The sequence below is a fragment of the Lissotriton vulgaris genome, unplaced genomic scaffold, assembly GCF_964263255.1.
Source record: "Lissotriton vulgaris unplaced genomic scaffold, aLisVul1.2 SCAFFOLD_1009, whole genome shotgun sequence".
Taxonomy (NCBI): domain Eukaryota; kingdom Metazoa; phylum Chordata; class Amphibia; order Caudata; family Salamandridae; genus Lissotriton; species Lissotriton vulgaris.
The window spans coordinates 560678-583545 of NW_028251378.1; the positions used below are offsets into that span (position 1 = coordinate 560678).

At 42.2% G+C, this 22868-nt stretch overlaps 1 protein-coding gene across 2 annotated transcripts in view; it reads right to left on the reverse strand.

Moving 5' to 3' along the window:
- The window catches only part of GRTP1 (growth hormone regulated TBC protein 1), a 679757-nt gene that overhangs the window by 528499 nt on the left and 128390 nt on the right, over window positions 1-22868 (reverse strand). For both annotated transcript variants that reach the window (XR_015305466.1, XM_086950791.1), the window contains exon 3: window positions 2136-2294. Coding sequence is in view for 1 of the 2 variants with exons in the window: in XM_086950791.1 (XP_086806917.1) it covers window positions 2136-2294 (159 nt within the window). In the remaining variant the exon portion in view is untranslated. The remainder of the gene's footprint in view (window positions 1-2135; window positions 2295-22868) is intronic.

Sequence of the window (22868 nt, forward strand, 5' to 3'; positions counted from 1 at the left end):
AGAAAGGAGACAAGCTACCGGGGACCGGTTTCTGGCATTTCAGCCGTCTTCGGCCCGGCTTGCTTGAATCCTGAAGGTGCAGTGAGAAAGGGACTCATGTCTGAGTATACCCTGCCACACCTATAGTGGCCAAAAACCATTCAGAAAAGGGGGTGGTGATGAACAGAGTGTCTGAATTAAGCAGACCACTCTTCCCAGTGTAAGAATTGGCTTTTGTAGTTTGGTTTGCCCTGTTCCCATCATGCACTGGGACAGGAACAGACTAATTTGCATACAGCCAGGTTCTGAAACTGGGATGGTGCAGTGAGCTAAAAAACGGTGTTGGATCTAGCCCTGATCTCTTGACTGGGTGAGAGCTTTCTGCTTAATTCAGAGACTCTGTCCCTCACCACCCCTTGTTGTAAAGATTTGGAAATGTAAGCTGGAACTTTCCTCCAACTCGATGAACATAGGTTGGATTGAAGATCTCGGATGACCCTGTTCTTGAAGGTACACTCCACTGTATAGCCAGAATGCCGGCCACTTCCTCCTGGCTAGACCGGGGTCTACAGCACTTCTGAAGGTCCTCTTGCCTGCCTGATACTGCTGCTCACTGAGCTTAGACATTGAAGCCTCTAGCCAATTCAGACGAACCTCCAGCACTGTGGAGCTGAGGCTGTTCTACCGCTTACCATGACACCGGCGTGGGCTGCGGAGAATATTACTTTATACTGCTCCAATCCAATCCATCCTACCTCAGCCTTCCTCTCCCTGCTCGCTGAATACATTTCCGCTTCAAGCTACATGGTTTCCCGAACTGCTTACATATTCTACTCATCTCGGCAATGATACTTCTTGAAGAGGTCACTCCTAAATTGTCCCTCTCCAGCAAATATATTCCAGAATACACTTTTTCAGCACATAAGGTTGTACTTTTCAACAAAGGATGAAGTCCATGTCAGTTAAGAAACACAGAGGTGTGACATTCTCTTTCTCTGCCCAGTTTCGTAATCAAGTGATGGAAAAAGTACCAGAGGTTTATACAAAGATGAATATGGCCACCCCCTTTTGAAAATTATCTATTGGTGGTTACTGAAAGGGTAAACCAGAAGCTACGTTCTCAAATAAAAAAACTAGCGGTCACAGTTGCTCCACAAGTGTCAAACTATGTCATATTTTCAGGATATCGATATATGATATATTTACAAAAGATAAATCTAAATAGGAAACATTTACATGGTCAGTGGAAATCCCACAAGTCTGTAATGGCTACAACCCTTGTCAACCAACACAGAACACACCTTATCTAAAGAACATTAATTAGGTAGCCTGTATCAAGAGTCTGTGTGGATTAAATGACTGACGAATTGGACCCGGAAGAGCTATCAAAATATTAGAACCCCCTATCAAATGTATCTTTGAGCTAGTACTGTTACAGATTCGATTGACACTTACTTTTTGTCTGCATGGTCATCAAGAAACTACATGGCTGCACAAAACCTTTCGTTCAAATGTCATCACAAGCTGAAGGGAAACCCTGATATCATTAAAATTCAAAGGGGACTGGTTGAAAGCATTTCAATGCAATTTTTACTTGTATATACTTTACCAAAAGGTCGATATTGACTAATTACCTTTCAAGACATGGACACATTTACTGAATAGCTGGAGTACACAAATAGCAATGTAAATTGCCTGGTCATTGAAACATCTATATTTGAATAACTTTAAAAGATATCAAAAGAAGCATGCATACCGATGAGCATTTCATGTCCACAGCACATCATAGTTTAAAATCGCTTTGTGTACTTTAGCTGAAAAAATAATTAACATTTTATTTCAAGAACTATCTCTCAAATGCCCAGCTATGACAAATGCCTTTCACTTTTTGGTGAGTGAGGTAGATTTTTGTATCATCCATATTACAACCTTCTGAAAAACTTATACCCAGACAATTACCAACAAAAAAGTAGGACTGTTCTCCCAGTGTACTCCTACAGGCAGAGAGTGCAAGAGATGTGACAATGGTAGGCCATTTGCCACCAGTCATGTTAATCAAAGGAAACTCTATGTATTTCTGGCTGCAAAGATAGTGGGTATTCGGTACAGAATCCCTTTTGCGCTGTAAATCAATGAAGGTGGAGTTAGGAACTCACCTGTAACGATAGACTCCACTATCCTGTTATTTTTTTCACCTTCGAGTAGTTTCTGGTAGTATCCTGGGTTGAGATCCAGTTGCTCCTGGGCTCCGCTGACTATCATCCAGATCAGAGAGCGATGCTCGTTGGGAATACCTTTCCTAATATATCGCTTCACTATAAACAGAAAAAATAAATGTGCGTCAATTTCAAACTCCTACAAATCAACAATAACTATTGTGAAAATCTTCATAAAAATTATTTGCTGTTAACATTCTAAGCTCAATTAGAACAAACTCATACCTATTCAGGAACATGGAGCATTAATGAAGATTAGGGTAATGGTTCTAATCATTTTGTTTCAATTGAAAAAGTTCTTGCATTTGTGCAAACAGGTTTTTAAAGGAATGCTCCTTGGTGCCGGGAAAAATAAGGATTGTGGTTTCTTCTGTACTGGCACTAGAGGCAGCCACCAAGGCAAGTATTCCTAATGCCCGCGCCCTAGACCACAGATGGGTGCAGGGGCCCTAATCTAGAAGTACTGTGTATGAAAAGTTTCAGCATGATCCCACTCTTCGTACACGGGATTTGCTCCAATATGAACAACATGTTCCTCCAAGTCCAACAACCTTACCCATTGAGTCTTATCTGAGCATATTCTACACAGATGGCTGTGCTCAACCAGCGGTAAGAACAAAATATAAGTATTCTGCAGCCTGCATGGCAGTGCAGTGTGCAGTGAAAGATGGTGTATTCTGTCCACGGCACACCCACACAATGATCTTAGGGGAAAACACTGCAAAACATGCAGAACTTCATGCCCTGTTACCTGCATTACAGAAGGCTTATCTATCAGTTCCCACACTAAAAGTGTCTGTTCATCCTTCTATGTGCAAGGGTACAGTGTTGATTTGCAACACTGGCACTTTAATGAATACACACATTTAAAGGGAAAACCTGTTAGAAATATACCGCTCTGGGGAAGGATAGCGGTCTTAAAAGATAAGCATCTATTGGTCAGCGTGATGGATTTTATGCCAAAGGGAACTGTGCAGCTGATTTAGCTGCCAAAGCTGCAATTCAGACGGTTAGATTAGCAGCTTTGACCAGATTTCAGATAAAGATCGGGACAGATATTTTAACAGCCATACAAGGCAGAAAGCTTCCTGAATGCTTTCCTCTTAAATCTTCCTACACCATTAATTCAGACAGCACTCCTGTAGTCGTTCCACCAGGAGTGGAAAACAGGTTAATTCCTAACAAGCTGTACAGATTAGATTTAATCAGGGAAGTGCATGGGGAATTGGCATCTACCCATGCTGGAATTAATGCAACAGTAGCAATGCTATAGCAAAGCTACTGGTGGCCTTATTTATATAAACAGACTACAGACTATGTCAGGAAATGTAACATTTGTCAACAGATCAAACCATATACTGTTAAGAGCCCTCAGCCAACTTCTCTCACGGTCTCCATCATCCTGTTCAGGGTAATTTATTTGGACCATAGCGCTCCAATAAATTCTGCTAAGCAATATAATTATATATTACTAGATAATGATTGGTCAGTGCTAAAAAAATTCACTCACCTGCTTGCATTTGCGAGCCAGATTCAATTAGGGTGAGCTATTTTTAGGTCCTACTCTGGCGAGTATGAAGACAAACTGACTTTTGACATCTGTCTCTGAAAGCAGAGGAAATGTGACAAGACAGCAAGATTTAAAGGCATCTTTATTGCTCACAAAGTGAATGAGCAATAAAAATGCCTTTAAATCTTGTTAACTGGTCACATTTGCTCAGCTTCCAGAAACTGAGGTCAAGTGCATTTCAGTTAGGTCGAGTACATTTTTTAGGTTACTAGACCTGCAGGTCTAGTAAAAATGTAATGATTGTTCGAACCTGATTAATATTCTCAATGTCTGGGGGTTGTGGCCACAGGGAAATACCAATGCTTCAGAGGTCGTAAAAAGTGTGCAGTGTCTGGTAGTGATGGGAGCAATACATGAATTTCACTCAGATAATGATCCTGCATTAGCCTCTAAGGCTTTTAGGGATAGTATGCCTGTACTTGGAGTTAGTCTGCAATTCAGCAACCTGTTTAGAGTGGAATCCAATTGGTTAGTTGAGTGTGCAAAATGTAAGATTAAACAAACCTTGACTGCTAGGGTACTAACTTCAGGTCTTAGCTGGTATCATAATCTGTATAAAGCCTAGAGAGCATAATTGACTTGCCTAGAGGAGTACTGGGGGAAAGCTCTCCATAAGAAGGGTCTCTTCAGAGTTCCTATGATTGTGTCTGCCCTAGATAATCTTGAGAAAAACGTTTGAATGTCTTACAGTGAATCCATAGAAAAGCTGTTTAATCTGAAGCATTCTGAATCTGCCACCAGTGAAGAGAAGGTTGTTACCATTTCGAACAGGTGACTCCCTAAATTAGGGGATATGTAGTTTGTGAAATAATTTGCAACAAGCAAGCTTCTGAACTATCCTACATTCCACCTGTTACAGTCCTTGGGGTAAAAGGCAAAAGAACTGTCATTCGTCCTTCTTTGTCTGGTTCAAGGAAAAACAGACAGGTGTCCAACAACCTTCTGTAAAAGCACCATTTGTATAGCACACCACTGCAGACACCAAGACGGATTCAGAGTAGAACCTCTGAGCCTCTCCCTACTCTGAATGAAATACCACTTGACGAGAGCAGTAACATCACTAGCTTGAGTTCCCAGGAGCCGATATCGGAGCACAGTGTTTCTCTGCCTTTTCAGAAAACAACTATTTAAGAGAATGAATCTGAACTTTGCATGGAGGACTTTTCATCACGATCCAAAGTCACACTACGCCATAAACTACTTCTTGCTTATCATTATTTTCTTGACAGAGGCTTAATTCCCCGTTGGGCCTATGTTTGGACCATCCTAGGAGTGTTTTTACTAATCATATGACTATCAACATTGATTATTCATCATATGAATTTGGTCACTTACAAAGAAATTGATTGTTATCATCACTATGTACACTATTACATATATAGAACTAGCTATCCTGGAGAACTATCAATTACATATAATGGGAGCACTGTGAAGCTCCACTTCCTAATCGTCATCCAGATTTCTTGAAGAAACTTCCCTATTTCCAGACTCACTGCAGTTCACATCATTCAGCTTTCTATTTTTCACACAATGTTCGATGATCATCTATAACAAGCTGATCTATTCAAATAAATTCAGTCAGAACCTGACCATCCAAGGCTATGCCTATTAGAAAGAGAATATTGATGGGAAAAGCATTTGGGGAACAACATTTTGGCAAATTCAAGACAAGGAAACCTTATTTCAAGCATGCTTTTTTTTTTGTAAACATATTTTATTGAGTTTTATTTCGACAGCCAAATACACATCATCACATTTACTCAGCCTTCTCCCCCCCGCCCCCGGTAAGTCATTTATCAGTTGGTTCCATTTCAAGTCCACCTTTCTACTGAATAATTTCTATGTCCAATGTTCACCTTACAGGACAAAAGGAAACTGCAACAGATCGCCATTCCGCAGACATTGCTGCACTATAACCGACAGTGTTTACATATTACATCTAATCAACTGAACAAATAAGAACCCCCTCCCTCTACCCTCTTCCCCCCACCCTTCCACCGGTGTGTTCCATGCATCCACAGCAATTCAATAGTTAAGGTTCGTGTTTTCAAGCATGCTTTATGCCTAAAGAAATTATTTTCTTGAACAAAACAAAGGATTTGATACCATGAAAAACTTTGAAAACCCTTCTGTAAAAAGTTCATTTAACTCTGTTTAATAATTAACAATCACAAATGAACGTTTCTGACTATGATGTAAATGAAAAGATCTAGAATGAAACTTTATAAATCTACCCAGTTCCCAGCTGTAGGTTTAGACGTATGGCCTTGTGATTCCAATTCCTGCATGTGTCATTTTCTTTCCAACACCCCTGTCCTAAACCACATTGACCTGATCTGCGATATAATAGAAAAACACATGTAGTAGTTCTCTAGTGGGGGCAAGCAGTGCCAAAGCTGGTTAGCACAGTCCACCGGCTTTGAAAGAACACATCCTCAATCAAAGAAAACATGGATTTGTATGACTTCCTTCTGGGACCACTTCCCACTCAAAATAAACAATACATTACGTAAGGATAATTAATGAAACAAATACTCATAAATAGAAGCTGCAGAAAGAATTAGACAAATAAAGTGAGTAAACCTGCAAACAGTTTTCAAAGTTATTGACAGTGGCATGCATACACTCTTTAAGAGAGCGTACTCATTAAACCACATCCTCTACTCTGCATTAGATCTCCTCAAACGAGATTTGAGTCTTTTACACCACCACTAGGCTCGGTTAAGAGCTATTATACAACTAAACTGGACTTTATAAACACTAAGATCATGTTTCGCACCCTGGCACCTTCTTAACAAAACAGCTATTTTTAAGCCTTATAATTTGACCTAAACACAAAAACACAATGGTGAAAGGGAATCCACATACACTTTGCTAAGTATCGAGGAAGAAGCACTATTTTCAATTTGTGACCATCCACCCGTTACCTGGCTAACACATGGCATTATTTATTTACCGATTACAACTTTTCATTTTCACAACTGCCAGAAATACAAGTCTTTAGGTTGGTACAAAACAATGTGCAATTCACATCTGTTCCATTGGTGGAAGTTTCCTCTTTTTAACTGTGTTTGAATGAAAATTACCCGGAGTTTATTAGTACATCCAGCTGTAGAAATTAGTTAGGTCACTCTCTTCTGTGTGATATGATTTCCATGCATGGAATGTGTAGTGTTTATTTAGTCACTCCTACTACATACATCCCCACACACCATGAACTACTGTACAATGGCTGCTATTTAGTGCTAACTAATGTTACTTGTTGTGGCTTGAAACCAGGCCAAATATATTTCATTACGGTTTCTAAAACTATACAGTGTTGTGGAAGAACCTAGCACTCGCCACCTCAGCATGTAATCAAAAGCGCCCTTTAGCCTAGTACTGATATGAAAGGAATGAGTTTTGACAAAATTAGTCGCACTATTACTACAAAAGAAGTCCCTTTGACTTCTGTGCCAGAATCATACAACCTACAGACAGCCAGAACAGCTTTGGAGATTCAGAGGCTGTCAGGGCTGTTACAGATGCAATACACTACTCACGTTGCCCTCTTCTGTCCCAGTTTAGGGAGGACCGGGCCTGACATTTCAGGCTGAACTGTTGCCATTGGAGCAGGGTAAAGACTGATATTTGCTCCCCCAAATCTTGCTAGAGACGGGGCTTCACTTGCCGCACCAACATGGCGGTGGGTCGAGCAGGTTGCCCCAGTCCGTTGATTACGTCATTTTGAGCAGGCTCCCGGAACAGAGCGAGGTGCAGGTTGGCACAATAGGTATGTGTCTGCGCCGAACCCTTTGTTAGTCATCCAGGGCGTGCCTCTCTTGTTAAATGCCCTTGTGCTTTTCAGATTGTCTTTCTGTGCACCAAAGGTGTGACGTGAGATTTACAGAAGCAGAAATAGTTGCCAGGTTCCGTGGGAAATGAAATACAAAGAGACTTGCATGTACGCAATGGTGATAATATTCAGAAGGGTTTTTCTAAAACATATGGACTGCAGAAAGGTGGTGATAAGAAATCCACTCAACTTCACAGCGCAGGCTGACTTCCGTAGTGCTGAAACGTGAGCAGGATAGCAGAGTATTTATGATATGAAATGTCCGGAAGCGGAGGGCAGGTCCGAGAAAGCTCAGATAATCAAGTTATTGAAAATGTATAGTAGGACAAGGGTTTGGTATGACGCCAGTGCTTCATTTGTTTTAAAAAAAAGTGCCAGGGCCCTCGTAAGGGACCCCTGCGGCTTGCACCACCCATCAACCCCTGCCAGTGCTGCCAATGGCAGTACCTACACAACTCCTAACCACCACACTGCTACAAGGGTGACAATTCATACTTTTCGAGGCCCCCCAATGTTATAAGAACGACTTTGGTGGCAGGTATTATTAGCTTACAATCTATATTGAATTAGTAAACAACTATTGTTCTGCTCATCATTAAATTACAAAAAAACAGCGCCACCATATGGCAGCTGTCAAGTGCCGGTGCAGAGTATTGGAAACCACTGGCTCAAATTAAGCACTGCCATGACCAGAGGAGTGTGTTAGCATGGCTGCGGGACAGCCTGAGAGCACCAAGCGGTGCAGTCAGTTCCAGGCCTCTCCTCCCTGGGACTGGGGACTCCGGATCTTGCAGGCAAGAAAACTGGGCTCATTCAGGGTCTACAGGCTACTTGAAAGAGTTGTGGGCGGGGACTACAAATAACTCACTCAGAGAGGAGCCTTCCCCTGACTGCACTGGGGTCAAGGCAGTGACTGCTATGTTTGGATTATGGATGAAGTTAGGCGGGTTATGGTGAGAAGGGTCTGACATTAAAGTTTGCCGACTTCCATGGTGCGCTTTGAGGAGCAAGTGGAGATCCATGAGAACACGAGGCACTTACTGTATCCACACTTGTATAAATTCTGCATCTAGCCTTATTGGATGTTGGAGGCACCATGTTGCCCTTCTCATCAGGGCTACAACCAAACAGGAAACCCTGCTGTTCTGCCTTGCAGTTACTACTACCATAGATAAGTAGAAGTCAACAACAGCCAAACAGAGTCCTTATCTACATCCTGCCCGGCTCCTTACCAGAGACATAGCCTATACGAAAGTACTCATCAAGTCCACAAAAGCCTCCTCTGGAGTACTGACTGACTGGGGAGGCAGACTGTTCCCCTACCAAAATCTGCTTTATTAAACCTGTAAGGGACGTTGATCCACCATTCAAGATCACTCTAGCCTCCACCCGGACAGGCAGGAGAGCCTGGGCCCAAAACCAGCCTTTGAACTAGGTGGCAGCAGAAATGTTGCTGAGTCACACTTGGGTTTGGGGTCTACGTGCCCATGCTTTACTTCGCAGTGATCTAGTACTTAATTGGTTCCTGATCAGAGTGAAGGGAGTCCCAGCTTTCTACTCATCCTGACTCTTTCAGTGCAAGATTGACCCCCCACCGTTTTGACCCAATGTGACTATCGAGAAGGTGTTTGAGACTCTAAACCGTAAATCAGTTCTGATTCTTCCGGGCAACCTTGCTTTAAAATTTTCCGATAACAACCAGTGTTCCAAAGATCAAAGCTGTTCGAGATTAAGGCAAACAAATCGGATTGGCTGGCTAGCCTAAGACCCATTTGTTTCACCAGTGCTGATTTTTTATTTTTTTACCAGTAGACTAGTAGATCTAGATATACTCATATCAGAGGTTAAGGATGCATCATACACATTTAACTGTGATTAGTAGGACAGGAAATATGAACCTTCATTTAGTTTTATACCATTTTAATTCAATATTGATCAGACTTGACCTAACTGTTTTGGCTTTGGCTTATTGCTGTCAAATGTCTGGAGGGAGGCTTACGATGATGTTCCAGGAAACCATGATCAAATTCAGTAACAATCTCTGGAGCGATCAATGATCCTGAACCTCCATAGAATATAGTGGCCCACTGTCGCCTATCAAAGAAAGCAGCAACCGCTCAGACAGAGGGCGGCCCCAGAACTGCGCTGACTCCACTCTACAGTATTTGAATGTTTAGTATATAAAAGTCGCAATGGGCATTAGAAAGCGTTATGAGCTGTAGAAGTTGACTAGGAATGTTGAAATTTTGAATGTACAATTTTTATAACTTTGGAAGCTTATGATCAATGATATATTTTGCTGTGCTAGGTCATTTGTATTATGGACTATATGTCTCTAACTGCCAGATTCCTATGAATTCTATCTTTTATTAATCTTAACTACACTCTTCTATAAATATGCTATGACATTTTAAAAAGGAGTTGTTGTCAAACTTTTATGGTCTTTGGAACCAAATAAAGTTATTCTTGACTTGAGTGTTTATATTTGTAGCAGTTAAAACTAGAATTATTCAACTTTCCCCATTTGTTGTAATGTGACTGTTTGGCTAGAATAGTGCTATTAAAGTGTTCTTATTTAAACTAATAACTCTTGACATTCCATCACGGTTGTGATTAGAGTGTTGTACTATTCTGGGGCTCATCCTTCACAGCAGCTTCCATAAGCAAAGGCTTGACTGCTTCATCAAGGTACCCCGGATAGTCAAAAAGGCGTACGTTGCCCAGCTTTCCATCACAATTTAGCATCCAAGTCAGTACATACCACATGCAATGTTTATTCTGCCGGATAGTCCTTACAACTTCAAGGATTTGGGGAAATATTTTACCACACTATAATTTCTTGTTGCAGTACTATTTAAATATATATATATAACTCAGCCCTAGATACAAAGACTAACTGTCCACAAACACGACCTGCCCAAACTCGGCTCTAGAATAAGGTCTATGCTAATAACCTTGTGTATACAGTGTAACACTGCCCAGTCGCATTCTGACTAATGACCACAGTCAAAGTATACTGCTATGTGGGATAATGTATTCACAGGAGTAAACAGCGTGTAGTAGGGCACTCAGCCAACAACCGTTGATACATCCCATGTGAACCAGCTATGTTAACATAACGTTAATATTGTTATTGACAGCAATTAAAATCAATTGCGAGCGAGAAAATACTGCAATCATTTTATGCAATATAAAGTTCACATGTAAAATGTTAATGTGATTACGTAAAACTGATATCCCAGAATGCATCACCATGCCCGATATGTATAAATAATGAAAGCGAAGTAGGACAACTGTATGACGCTGCCGTGAGAAGGAACTTTTGTTCGAAACGCGTAGGCGATCACAGTGTGCTAAATAAATCAACTTAAAACTACCAAGCGGAGTGCCGGATCATAATTTTTTCGTGTGAGTGGATTAATTACGAGACCCTGTCCTGGTCTCGTTTCCGGCACCAACTCGTAAGCGCTCTCTCTGCGACAGGACAGTTCGTGTTGAATATATATATATATATATATATATATATATATATATATATACACACACACAGTGCTTGCATGGATTACATCTGTGCATTTGTAATATATATGAATGCCTATGCCATGTCCTAGGAATGCCTGCTCTTCTGAGGGGTGGGTATTTCAGTACATTCTTCACAGCACGCTGTTCTCCCATGATGGTTATGCCCCAGAGTATATTTTATAATATTAACAATGAATTCATTTCCGTACCATCTACCTAAATAGGAGCCATTGTTGGGCACTATCTGATAAAATCCAGTCCTTTGACAGATTGTGGATGTCCCCGATGCAGACACTGAGAGTTGGAAACCACCCACTCTCTGTTCCAGAGAAAGAGCACAGGGCAAAGCGAGACACCTGTAACCCGGTTTTCATGCTGTATCTTTTTCAAACGTCAGCATTTTCACATGGCACTAGCTCTAAGCCTATCCTCTGCACAGCATCTATCCGTCATAACAATAGGCTCGCGCTGCATTACTCCACGAGGCACATAAGAGAACATGAAATATTTATCCTCCGTGGACTGGTACCAGCCTGCAACGCGATGCTGACCTCATTCATCCAAGTGAGTCACAATGAATGCTTCCAGTCAACACATTTAGCCGCAGGGCCGTAGCTCGAATGTGCCATGTCACAAAACACGAAGCAGCCACTGCGTGCGTTCACTTTTAGAAGCACAGCAGCTTCAAGGAAAACATGCGATTAAAGCGTAAAGTTTCCCCTCGACGGGTCTTAGCCAGTGTGTTTCTTCCTTTAGGCGCCATAAGGACAAACCTCTGTCCTATTCTGGGGTTGGAGTCATTCCTTTGCCTAATTCATTTCCAGCTTTCAATAAACGATTTATTACAGGCGATTAACAAAACCAAAATAATACTTTTCGAAACAGGTGTTAAAAGATTTAATGAAAAGACAACACAGGAACTCTTTTCTGTACACAAATGTATTAAAGAATAACCATACACGTAGAATCCCGTCTATGTAATGCAATAAATCAGCTATTTTGTGCTAAACCGTTAGATGACCTTGAAAGCCAAGTTACAAAGGTGATATTTATTTATTGCAGTTTGTTTATAGCGCGAAGGTATGGACGTGTTTTACGTGGGCCCTCATTACATTACACAAGGTCACATTCATTTTTAGGCAGGGGAGATTAATTGATTTGCCAAGAATCACAGGGTGTTGATTTGACATGGAGACTCAACCCAGTTCCAAAATTGGCAGTTCTAGCCATAACTTCACATTGCCTCCTTAATTCAGTACTGTAACTCGCAGGCTAAAACACAAAGGTGTGCACACAGGCTATGTCCAAACCGTTGCAGTCAGGGACCATTCACAGGGATCTTGTGATATAAAAAGACATTTGTGTAGCCCCAATTCACGTTCTTCAAGGGACTTCATCCAGGCCTGTTGCAATACGGCACTGCAGAAGAAGTGGTCAGAAAAGAACTAGAAGCGCTGATGAAACATGACATCATCATTAGGCCTGGGCGTAGTGGGGCTACGCGGAACATCATGAAGTTAATCATCATGTGACGCCCATAGTGGTAGTGCCAATGAAGGACAGTGGAGGAGCAGTGTCCATTTGCTGGGATATGTGCCAGGCCAACAAAGCAATCGAGAGAGAAAGACATCCTGGTCCGCACATTGCAGACATGATCATGCAGTTGAACGGAGCCTAAGTAAATGTAAATTGATAAGTCTTCCCCTGTCTTGACTTGAACAACGGATACCATCAAGTCGAACTGGAAGAAAATGTAGGTACATTACTAATTTTTTTAATCATATTGATTTGTTCAGATACTAGTGGTTGAGTTTTGGAGTGTCATTGCTCCATAAATATTCCAAGTTGTTGTTATATGTAGAATAATTCAACCTGTTACTCATGGTTTCAATTACAGTGATGACATACTGGTATTTGTGACAACACAGACGGAGCATGATAAGGCTCTTAAACAAGTGTGTCAGTTACTTACCGGTCTCACGTTAAATGTAGAAAAGTTTGAATTTCACAAAACCTCACTCAAGTTCTTTGGGAACATATTTTCCTATGGGAGGATGACTCCTGATCCAGATAAAATACAAGCACTGTCAGCCATCAGTCCCCCATGAGATATCACAATGTTGTGGTCCTTCTTAGGCAAGGCCAGCTATTGTTCAAGGTACATTCACGATTTTGCTACAGTGAGTGCCCCATTGCAAGTCCTGACCAAACGAACTGTCCAGTTCCAATTGTCCTCTGAATGTGACCAAAGCTTCAAAAGAATAAATACAGTATACAATTGGGAATGCGACTTAGATGGCCTACTTTGATCCTAAACTACACACTAAGATTACTGTTGATGCAAGACTGTGGGGGGCGGAGGGTGGGGTGGGAGCAGTCTTTGCTCGGCATAATGGACATCCTAATGCTAGGAGACACATTGTGGCATACACCAGCTGAAATCTGCTGACACAGAACATGCCTATTCCCTGCCATAAAAAGAGAGTTTGGCTGTGGTGTGGACGTGTGAACATTTTTATGTGTTTCTTTATGGAAAGCATTTCACAATGGTCACTAACTACCAAGCGCTTCTCACCATATTTGAAAATCCAAAGGCCAAGATGCCACCTTGCATTGAGAGATTGGGGCTGCGTTTACACGAGTACAACTGTACAACTGTGCATAAGCCTGCAAGAAACAAAACCTTGTAGACTGTTTCTCACGAGCACGACTACAGCAGCACAGCTCAACATTGAAAACTGCTGAGGAATACATTACCTTCATTTTAAAGTCCAGCACACCAGCAGCCAAATCCATCGAACAAATTGTTGCTTCTACGAATGCCAATAAAGATAAGCTTCCCCTTAAAAACATTATTTCAGTGCAGTCATGGAGACAAAGTATTTGACTTCTAACTAAAGATGTTGAATTTCTAAAGTATGGAAATGTGCAAGATGAACGGTGTCACTAAAGAAGGCATTGTACTAAAAGGCTCCAGGATTGTCATACCTGAGAGCCTGAGACAGCAAGTCAATGACATCACTCATGAAGGACACCATGGCATTGTCGCCACCAAAAGAGCCCTGAGAGATCGTGTGTGGGTCCCTCGCTTAGAAAAGAGTTGAGAGGGAATTAAAGGAGTGTCACATATACAATTACCTTTCTCCTAAAGTTACCCAGCATCCTTTACCATGTCTGATCTTCCTGCACGTATATGGGAAAGAGTTGACGTAGACTTCTTTGAGCCCCTAATGAATGGCCATCATCTGATGGTGATCATTGACAAGTATTCCTGTTTTCCTCTGGTGGAGGAACGTCAATAAACAACCCATGACAAAGTAATTGAACGACTGGTCAACATATTTGCAGACATTCTCAAGACTGACAATGTTCCACCATTCAATAGCACGGAGTTAATGAAGTTTCTGACCAGACTCAATCTCAAGCATCAAAAAGTTTACTCTTGTGGCCTCAGGCGACCCGGAAGCTGTACGTGTTGGAGGCAGGGAGGCCGTCAGTCCGTTTGAAGACCCTTAATTAATTAAAAAAAGTGGTCAAGACACAGTGAGGTCTCAGGAAAAGTTTCCAAGCATGTACAATTGTTAGAAGATAAAAGTTAGAAACTCAGGATACGCCCCAGCAAGTTGCCACTGTGAGGTGCTATATTGGAGCTAATTAAATACGGTGGCCATCCCACGTACAGCACTTAATGTGTCTCGGATTTTTACCCAACAGGGTGTTTTATTCAACAACACCGGGAAACGGCAACAGTGCAAATCATAAAGCTGAATTGTTGCTTTTTAAACGATAAATTGATCACTAGTCTCCATGCAAAGACTAGAAAAAAACGTCCCGAAGAAGGTGTTACATCGATAAATTCACCGAAATGCTGCGTCAATTGTCTGGTTTTTCTGTATATGAAATGTACTTTTTTTTAAATTGTGAAGGCTAATCCCTCTTTTTTATATAGAATAAAAACATGTTTTTTCAGTATTCATTTTTTTTTCCTTTGAATTTGTGTGGGCTCTACTGACATACTTAGATCTGTTTTGTATTTTCCTTCAGTTTGGAGGCATTTCATGCTTTTAATTATGAAAGTGTTAAGAGTGACATTGTGTGTCCAGTGGAGGGACTGTTGTTGTTTTGCAATATCTCACCCTGTCCCAAGTGGATTTCAAGGGTATGTCCTCTTGTTTTTGCGAGAATCAAGATGAGTCAGGCCTTATATCAAGCCCTCTGCACACAATGTCCACTCTCCAAATTTTTGGGTACAACTCCTCACTCTACCACCGCTAAGAGTCCTGCCACCCTGATGTTTCAGACAGCTACACAAATCAAACTACCATAATGGACAACTGAACAAACTTGGAATGATAAAGAGGTTTGTGCCACTGATGCTGCTTGAAAACATCAGATGAAGACATATGCTGATCAACGTTAGCGTACATAGGAGTATGTCACTGACGAAGGTGACTAGGTTCTTGTCAAACAAAAACTGAAGTGAAAAACAGATACAACTATAGTGTAAATCTCAGGCAAACACTATCTTTACTTACTCACATAGTATAGAAGATTGCACTGATCCGACTTTCATTTCTTTTTCTTCAGTACTCGAGACCCCTCCAGGGCGGTACACATACACGGAAGCAGTGCACATTTGCACCCAGGCTTACCGACAAGGTGAATAGCCCGCTCTACTGGCATTTCCTTATATTCAATAATGTACTATAGAGGTTTGTGCTGATTCTGCCTTCATTGCCATTATTCTATTTATTTAGCATTCGAGACCCTTTCCGGGTTGAAATACACACAAAAGAATTGTTAACTCAATAGGACCTTGTCCTACTACATTAGTGGACCAGGGATTTTTTCGGCCCACCTGCGATTCAGTGTAGGTCTTGCTCGGCGTGTAACCCCTATGCCACGTGGTATTTTCTGTTGATTTGACACAGGGTCATCGTATCATTTGAGATATGAGCGGTGTATTTTCAGTCATTAGTGCACATATGCAGCATACTGTATATAATGTATACCACATTTGCACATTTGTATTTCAGGACAGTGTTCATTTTTGTGTCAGTAACGTTGCATCGACCATCTAATGTAGATTATTTTGTGAGCAAATACCAGGTCGGTTATAATCTACATATAATTTCTATCATGATATGTTTGGCGTGAGAAATGATTGTGCACATGTATTTATTAGCCATTTTTATCCTTTTTTAAATCTTCTTTTTACTCTTTTCTAGTGCACTTCTGCACACACCACAGGTCTTATTAGTAGATGTCACATTTTTGAATATGTGGTACACTTGGGTAATGTATGTGAACTACCAATAGGTTGTGGGCTTTTCCTCTGGCACACAATTTTTTTTTTTTGTAAACATATTTTAATGGTATTTGCAAACAAAATGAGCATCATGTACCAAATTACACCAGGTCGTGTTAGCGACAGTCTACACAGTATCCATTGATACTCAAGCCCCTGAGTAAGAAAAAAAAAAGCCCCCCCCCCAGTGCCTCCAACCCCTGTCAGTGCGCCTACAACCAATATATAAAAACACAATATCCATGGATACCCTCCATATATCTTGAGCTCTCTCTGCGCCAGGTAATGTATAGGGGACATCTTACTGAAATATGCTCATCACATTAACCACTATCTGTCCCTCCTTCTCCAGTAGCAGTCCTACCTGGGTGGCAACACCTAATCTATATCCTTCCTCCCCTTCCCCTCGAACTATCCGCAGGACTCTGGAGCACTGTCACCAATGCCACCCATGCTCTAGCCACTTCTAGGGATTTATCGTTATCTAAGCGCCTGGCCTGCTGTAGTCGGAGTGTGCCCTCAGCCGGTGCCCAACGCAAGAGATTCGCCTTCCATCTTGAATAACTAGGGCCCATGTTCGATTTCCAATGCATGGTAAGTTCCCTCTTGGCCAAAATCAAACCCAGGTCATAGAATTTGTTAGTAACTTTCGTTCGGGGGTATGTGGGAACCAGAGTAATAAACAGGTTCCCATGTCCGCCTCTATCTGCCGGTCCGTGACAGCATTCAAACAAGCCACCACTTCCTTCCAATAATCCTTCAATCACATGACCAAAACATATGGGAGAAGTCGGCTCCATCAGACCTACATCTCGGGCAGTGCGAAGTAGCGCCACCAAAATATTGCGAAATCTTAACAGGCGTCAAATACACCCGATGTAGCGTAAAAAACTGAAATAGTTGAAATCTAGCGTTCCGAGTACCCTTCCAGGCGCGTCGAACCAGCTGGGGCCACGTCGTCTCAGGGATGGGTTTTCCGATATCCAATTCCCATTTACCTTGCAAACCGTCCAAGGATAGCAAATTTTCAGTTGATAGCCTCTTGTAGAGGCAGGTAACGGCCTTGAAAGTACCAGCCGCCATAACCACATATTGGCAGCCCAGAGAGGTCGGCGGCTCAGAGAGCCCCATATTCCATTGTTTCTTAATACCAGCTACTAAAGCAGCATGCAGCAAATAATCTCCTCTCGGGAGGCCATTAGTGTTCTGCAACTCTCGGAAAGTCAGCAGGGTCCCATCAACGAATAGATCTCCAATCATATGTAGCCCGAGATCTTCCCAAAATAGCCAATGCTGACCAATTACCGCCGTGCGGAAGAGCCGTACACATCCCCAAAGGAATCTCCGGGGCATATGGATGAATGGTACCCGATCATTTGTGACTTCGATGCCAGCAGAGACAAAGAGTACGTTCCTCAAGAGTGAGTTGATCTAAGTCAATCTTCTGGCCCAGTATTATAAAAGAGATTACATGTCTGGGAATTAGTCTGTCCTGTGGTCCCTCCGGTCCCCTGAACTCCCGAGCCACTGCTTGAGTAAGCCAGTGTAACTGCGCCGCCAGATAGTACCATTCAAAATCAGGGACTGCCAGCCCTCCATCCGCATTGGGACGCATCAGGGTGGTCAAAGCGACTCGTCGCCTGCCCAATCCCCAAATGAACTCCGAAGTCAAGGACCGAAGTTTACGAAAGATCGCTCTGGCACACACTCTATAGGTAGCACCCACGATTGTGGTTAATGATTACACACAATGTATCATTTATCTTGTTAGAGTTGCAGGGCTCTTACATTATTGATTGTATATTTCCAGCTAATTCCTAAACACACGAAGTGTGGCTCTCCTGATGAAGGATTGTGTGCCCAAACGCGCATGGAGAGATTTCTTGAGCGCATAGTGCACTTCAGCCATTGAATATTCTATAATCCACAAATGGTATTTGGTCTTTGGATTCCTTGTTATGTTCCACATTTTGTTTTGTTTTATAATTAATTGTGAAGTGATATTAATTAGTAACTATGTTGCAGTGGTTACCTTCTGCGTTTATTGAGATCTTTATATTAAGAAGATATTGAATTATAAATGAACTGGAATTAAAATTGCATGTTGGAATATCGAGTGAATTTTGTGAATGTGCCTGGGTTATGATAGATGTGTATGATTGGACTGCAGTATTTTAGAGCCATTTTCTATATATATTCATGTATATGTCTTGTTTAGATTGAGTACAGTATTGATAATAAGATATCATATATATGTGTTATTCTTCTATATTTATGTGGTCATGAGCTCTATCCATACTAATATAATAAAGAGAGAGCCCAAACCTTTGAGGCGGGTAATCTCAGGAACCACAGCACCAATCACAATACCCAATACAGCGTTGTAAAGGGCAGTTGCAGCAGAAGGACATAGGCTATGCAGACGGCCACCATATACATTTAAAAGGTAAAAGAACCGTGCCAGCAAAGGTGTCCCTTGTGGGCGTGTCTGCGTTGTGCTGTGGGCTTGTGCTGGGGGCGTGACAAACGCTGGGGGCGTGTGGTACGTTCCGCCCTTCATGCCATGTCTCATATTGTGTGCTAATCCCACCCTTCTCCCTTTAAATACCCCTGCACCCCATAATCATAACCCACCCTTACTCTTTAAAATACCCCAACACCCTTAAACACTAACCCATCTTAACCCTATAAATATACCTTGTACCCCAAAACCCAAACCTATCCCTAAACCCTAAAAATACCCCTTTACCCCAAAACCCAAACCTAGCCCTGAACCCTATAAATACCCCTGTACCTCAAAACCCAAACCTACCCCTGAACCCTAAAAATACCCCTGTACCCCAAAACCCAAACCTAGCCCTGAACCCTAAAAATACCACTGTACCCCAAAACTAGCCCTGAACCCTAGAAATACCCTTGTACCACAAAACCTAAACCTAGCCCTGAACCCTTAAAATACCTCTGTACCACAAAACCCAAACCTACCCCTGAACCCTAAAAATACCCCTGTAGCCCAAAACCCAAACCTACCCCTGAACCCTAAAAATACCCCTATACCCCAAAACCCAAACCTAGCCCTGAACCCTAAAAATACCCCTGTACCCCAAAACCCAAACCTACCCCTGAACCCTAAAAATACCCCTGTAGCCCAAAACCCAAACCTACCCCTGAACCCTAAAAATACCCCTATACCCCAAAACCCAAACCTAGCCCTGAACCCTAAAAATACCCCTGTACTCCAAAACGCATACCTATCCCTAAACCCTAAAACTACCCCTGTACCCCATAACCCAAAACTATATCTGAACCCTTAAAATACCCAAACACCCCAAAAGATATACCTCAGTACCCCAAAACATGTACCCCTATACCCATACTTACCTTATCCAAACATTAAAAAAAAACATGCTTTTACCATTCATGCATTTACAACCAATTTCGTTGGAAATGTATGCGGGGTAAAAGCATATAAAATGTAATGCCATGCGTTACATTGGCATTGCGAAGTCATGGTACTTTCGTAATGAAAGTATTCGGAGTGATGGTATGCAGAAAGAAAGTTGCGGAATATTGGGTGTTTACCCTCCCCCGGTAAGTACATTGGTGGCACGGCGGCCCACATCTCCAGCAACGTACTCATATTTTTTCACTACCCATTTGAAAAATGCACAGGTCTCTCTCATTGATGGCCAGCACCGACATACACTTTTAGACACACCTCCCGCCACAAGTTCTAGAATTACGAACTTTAGAGCTGGGGAGCTACGTTCGAATTGCGTCATCAGCTCAACCTCCTGTGATTCCAGGCAAATCGCTTTGTCTCCCCGTGCCTACCACAAATGAATGTGTTCTTCTGTAATGTAAATTGAGCTTATTGCCATGTTGTCAAGTTTGTGCTATATAATATTGTAAGGAAAAATAAAGTAGGGAAACTCGAGTTCACACACTACTGAACGCGCACGCTTAAGTGCATCAGCAGTGCACTGTGAATCGGAGCGTTTCACAGGCCTGTCACAGATAAGAAATGCTATCTAAAAGAAATCCTACAAAACAATATACTACTGGCCGGCAGTAATTCATACCCGGACAACGTCGGGAGGAGCTGCTAGTCTATTATAAAATACTGTGTGAGGAAGTAAAGATAGTGGTTGCCTGAGGATTTACTCTATAGTTGTCTCTTTTCCCTGCCTCAGAAACGTCATATTTGCGGGGTGTCCCTCTTTATGTGCAGTGAAAAACAGATACTCCATTTATTTTCTGTTGAACCTTTGAAAGTTGTGAAGCGCACGGTACACATGATAATGGCGCAACGTCCTGGCAAATCCATCACAAGGGACTCGTCACATTTCAGACATCTGTTTCGTCAATCAGTCCCTGTAATCCCAGATGAGGCTGCCCCACCTGAAGGCCCAGATTAGACATTAGATCATATACCCTTGGTATCTACTATGTGTACAGTTCAACAACCTCATACCACATGGTCTGGCCGAACGGCACAAGAACCTAGATGACTTATCGAAGAAGTATGCTGCTGCTATTGTTTATACCTTTATATTTGCCAAGGCAGGAGATGTAGTGTCTCAGGATGGTGAGCACTAGGATCCTGTGGCCCTGGGAGGACTCAATGAAAGAATTGCATAATCATTTTGGAGCTGTTAAGGTGTACTTATTGACAGTTAGGAGATGATGAGAGTTTCAGTTTGAATGTTGTACGCTGATGAATAACGACATTGGTTACGAGCTCAGTATGTGGCATGTTCTTGCGCATGCTCCTAGTCTGGAGAGGATGGGACAATGTCCACCGGCCTGCTCTTAACCTTAGGAAAACATCGAACGATCTAAGCAAAGCGATTGATACACTTGCAGACGCTGCAAGATCTTGTTTGTAGCAGCTCTTGCTTGTCATTTACATTACACTAACCACAATAAAACAATATATTAAGCAAGCCACACTGAAAAGGTGCAGAAGAGGAAAGTGCAGGGAGCAACGACAGACAGCAGGAGGGGGAGAGGTGTGAATGAGGGGGAGAGGTGTGAATGAGGGGCACTAACAACAGTGGATAGTGGGAGGAGCGGGTAAGTAGAGCAGCATGAGTAGAGGAGGACAGGTAGAGCGCATTCTGAAAAGCAAAAAAACTGCGATGCAGTACAAGAAGACAATTGGGTCAATGTGGAAAGTGGAGACTGTTTATCAACACATGCACTTGTTTGGAGTGCTGGGAAGAAAGTTAAAAAAAAAAAGTACTTCTGGAAGCATCGGGTCACTGGAAACGCAGACAGGAAGCAGTGCAAAGACCAGGCTGGATTGACATACACTCAAACCAGAACAAAAAGCAGGAGGCGTTCCGAACCAGAAGCAAGGAAATGCAAGCGCCATGGAAGCCAGCAAATGGTAAGTGGGTGGGCTCTAAGCCCTTTTTAAGTATTTTTTCTTTACAAGAGATTTCACAAACGCTCTGCAGGCGAAACCTAAAAAAGAGAGCTTCTCTGTTTTCTATTCAATGTGTCCCTAATTTTTTATTTAGTAGCAGGTACACAGACACTTCAAAGGCATACAGTTCTAATCTGAAAGGAACAGTCTTTTGGCCTAACTAGAAGGAGCAGTGTCCAACGTGTTGTACTCAAATTCCAGTACGTAATCAGTCTTTGGGAGTTCGTTAGGGATAAGGTTTGAGTGTAAATCATCTAGAAGATGCTGATTCGGAGATCCCCAGATAGAAAGAGTAGGCTTCACTGTTATCTCCTTGGCAGTGAAAACTTTGGAAACTATCACATATGCAATGTATGTAAACAAGTGGACCGATTTCTTTACAACTTTGCAGATATTCATGTATCAAGGGAAACAGGCTCAAAAACTACATAAGGCTCTCAATATTAGGTGAAAGATTTTGCAATCTTTGTGGCAGGCACGGTGGTGCAGGCAAGTATCCTCTCTAATGCATTCAACAATCATGGTAAGCCATTGGCGCTGCTTTAGAAAACATTCATTGTGGGAAAATGATAAGTTTGGATGAAACAGTGAAAATTCAAAGGAGTCCACTCTCCCTCCTGTCAGTTCAGGTATGACATCCTGACACTGACCCACCAGCCCCAGGCCTGTACCCGATTTACAAAAAGGGGGTGGTGATGAACAGAGTGTCTGAGTTAAACAGACCACTCTTACCCAGTCCAAAGATCAGGGCTTGATCCATCACCGTTATTTATCTCACTGCCCCATCCCAGCTCAGAACCTGGCTATATGCAAATCAGTCTGTCCCTGGCCCAGTGCATCATGGGAACAGGGCAGACTAAACTACCAAGCCAATTCTTCACCAGAAAGGAGACAAGCTACCGGGGACCGGTTTCTGGCATTTCAGGCCTGTACCCGGCAGCTGGAAAAGAGACTTGGGTGGGCTCTCCCACATCCAGTCGTCCTCCTTGGGGCTCTGTACCCTCCCA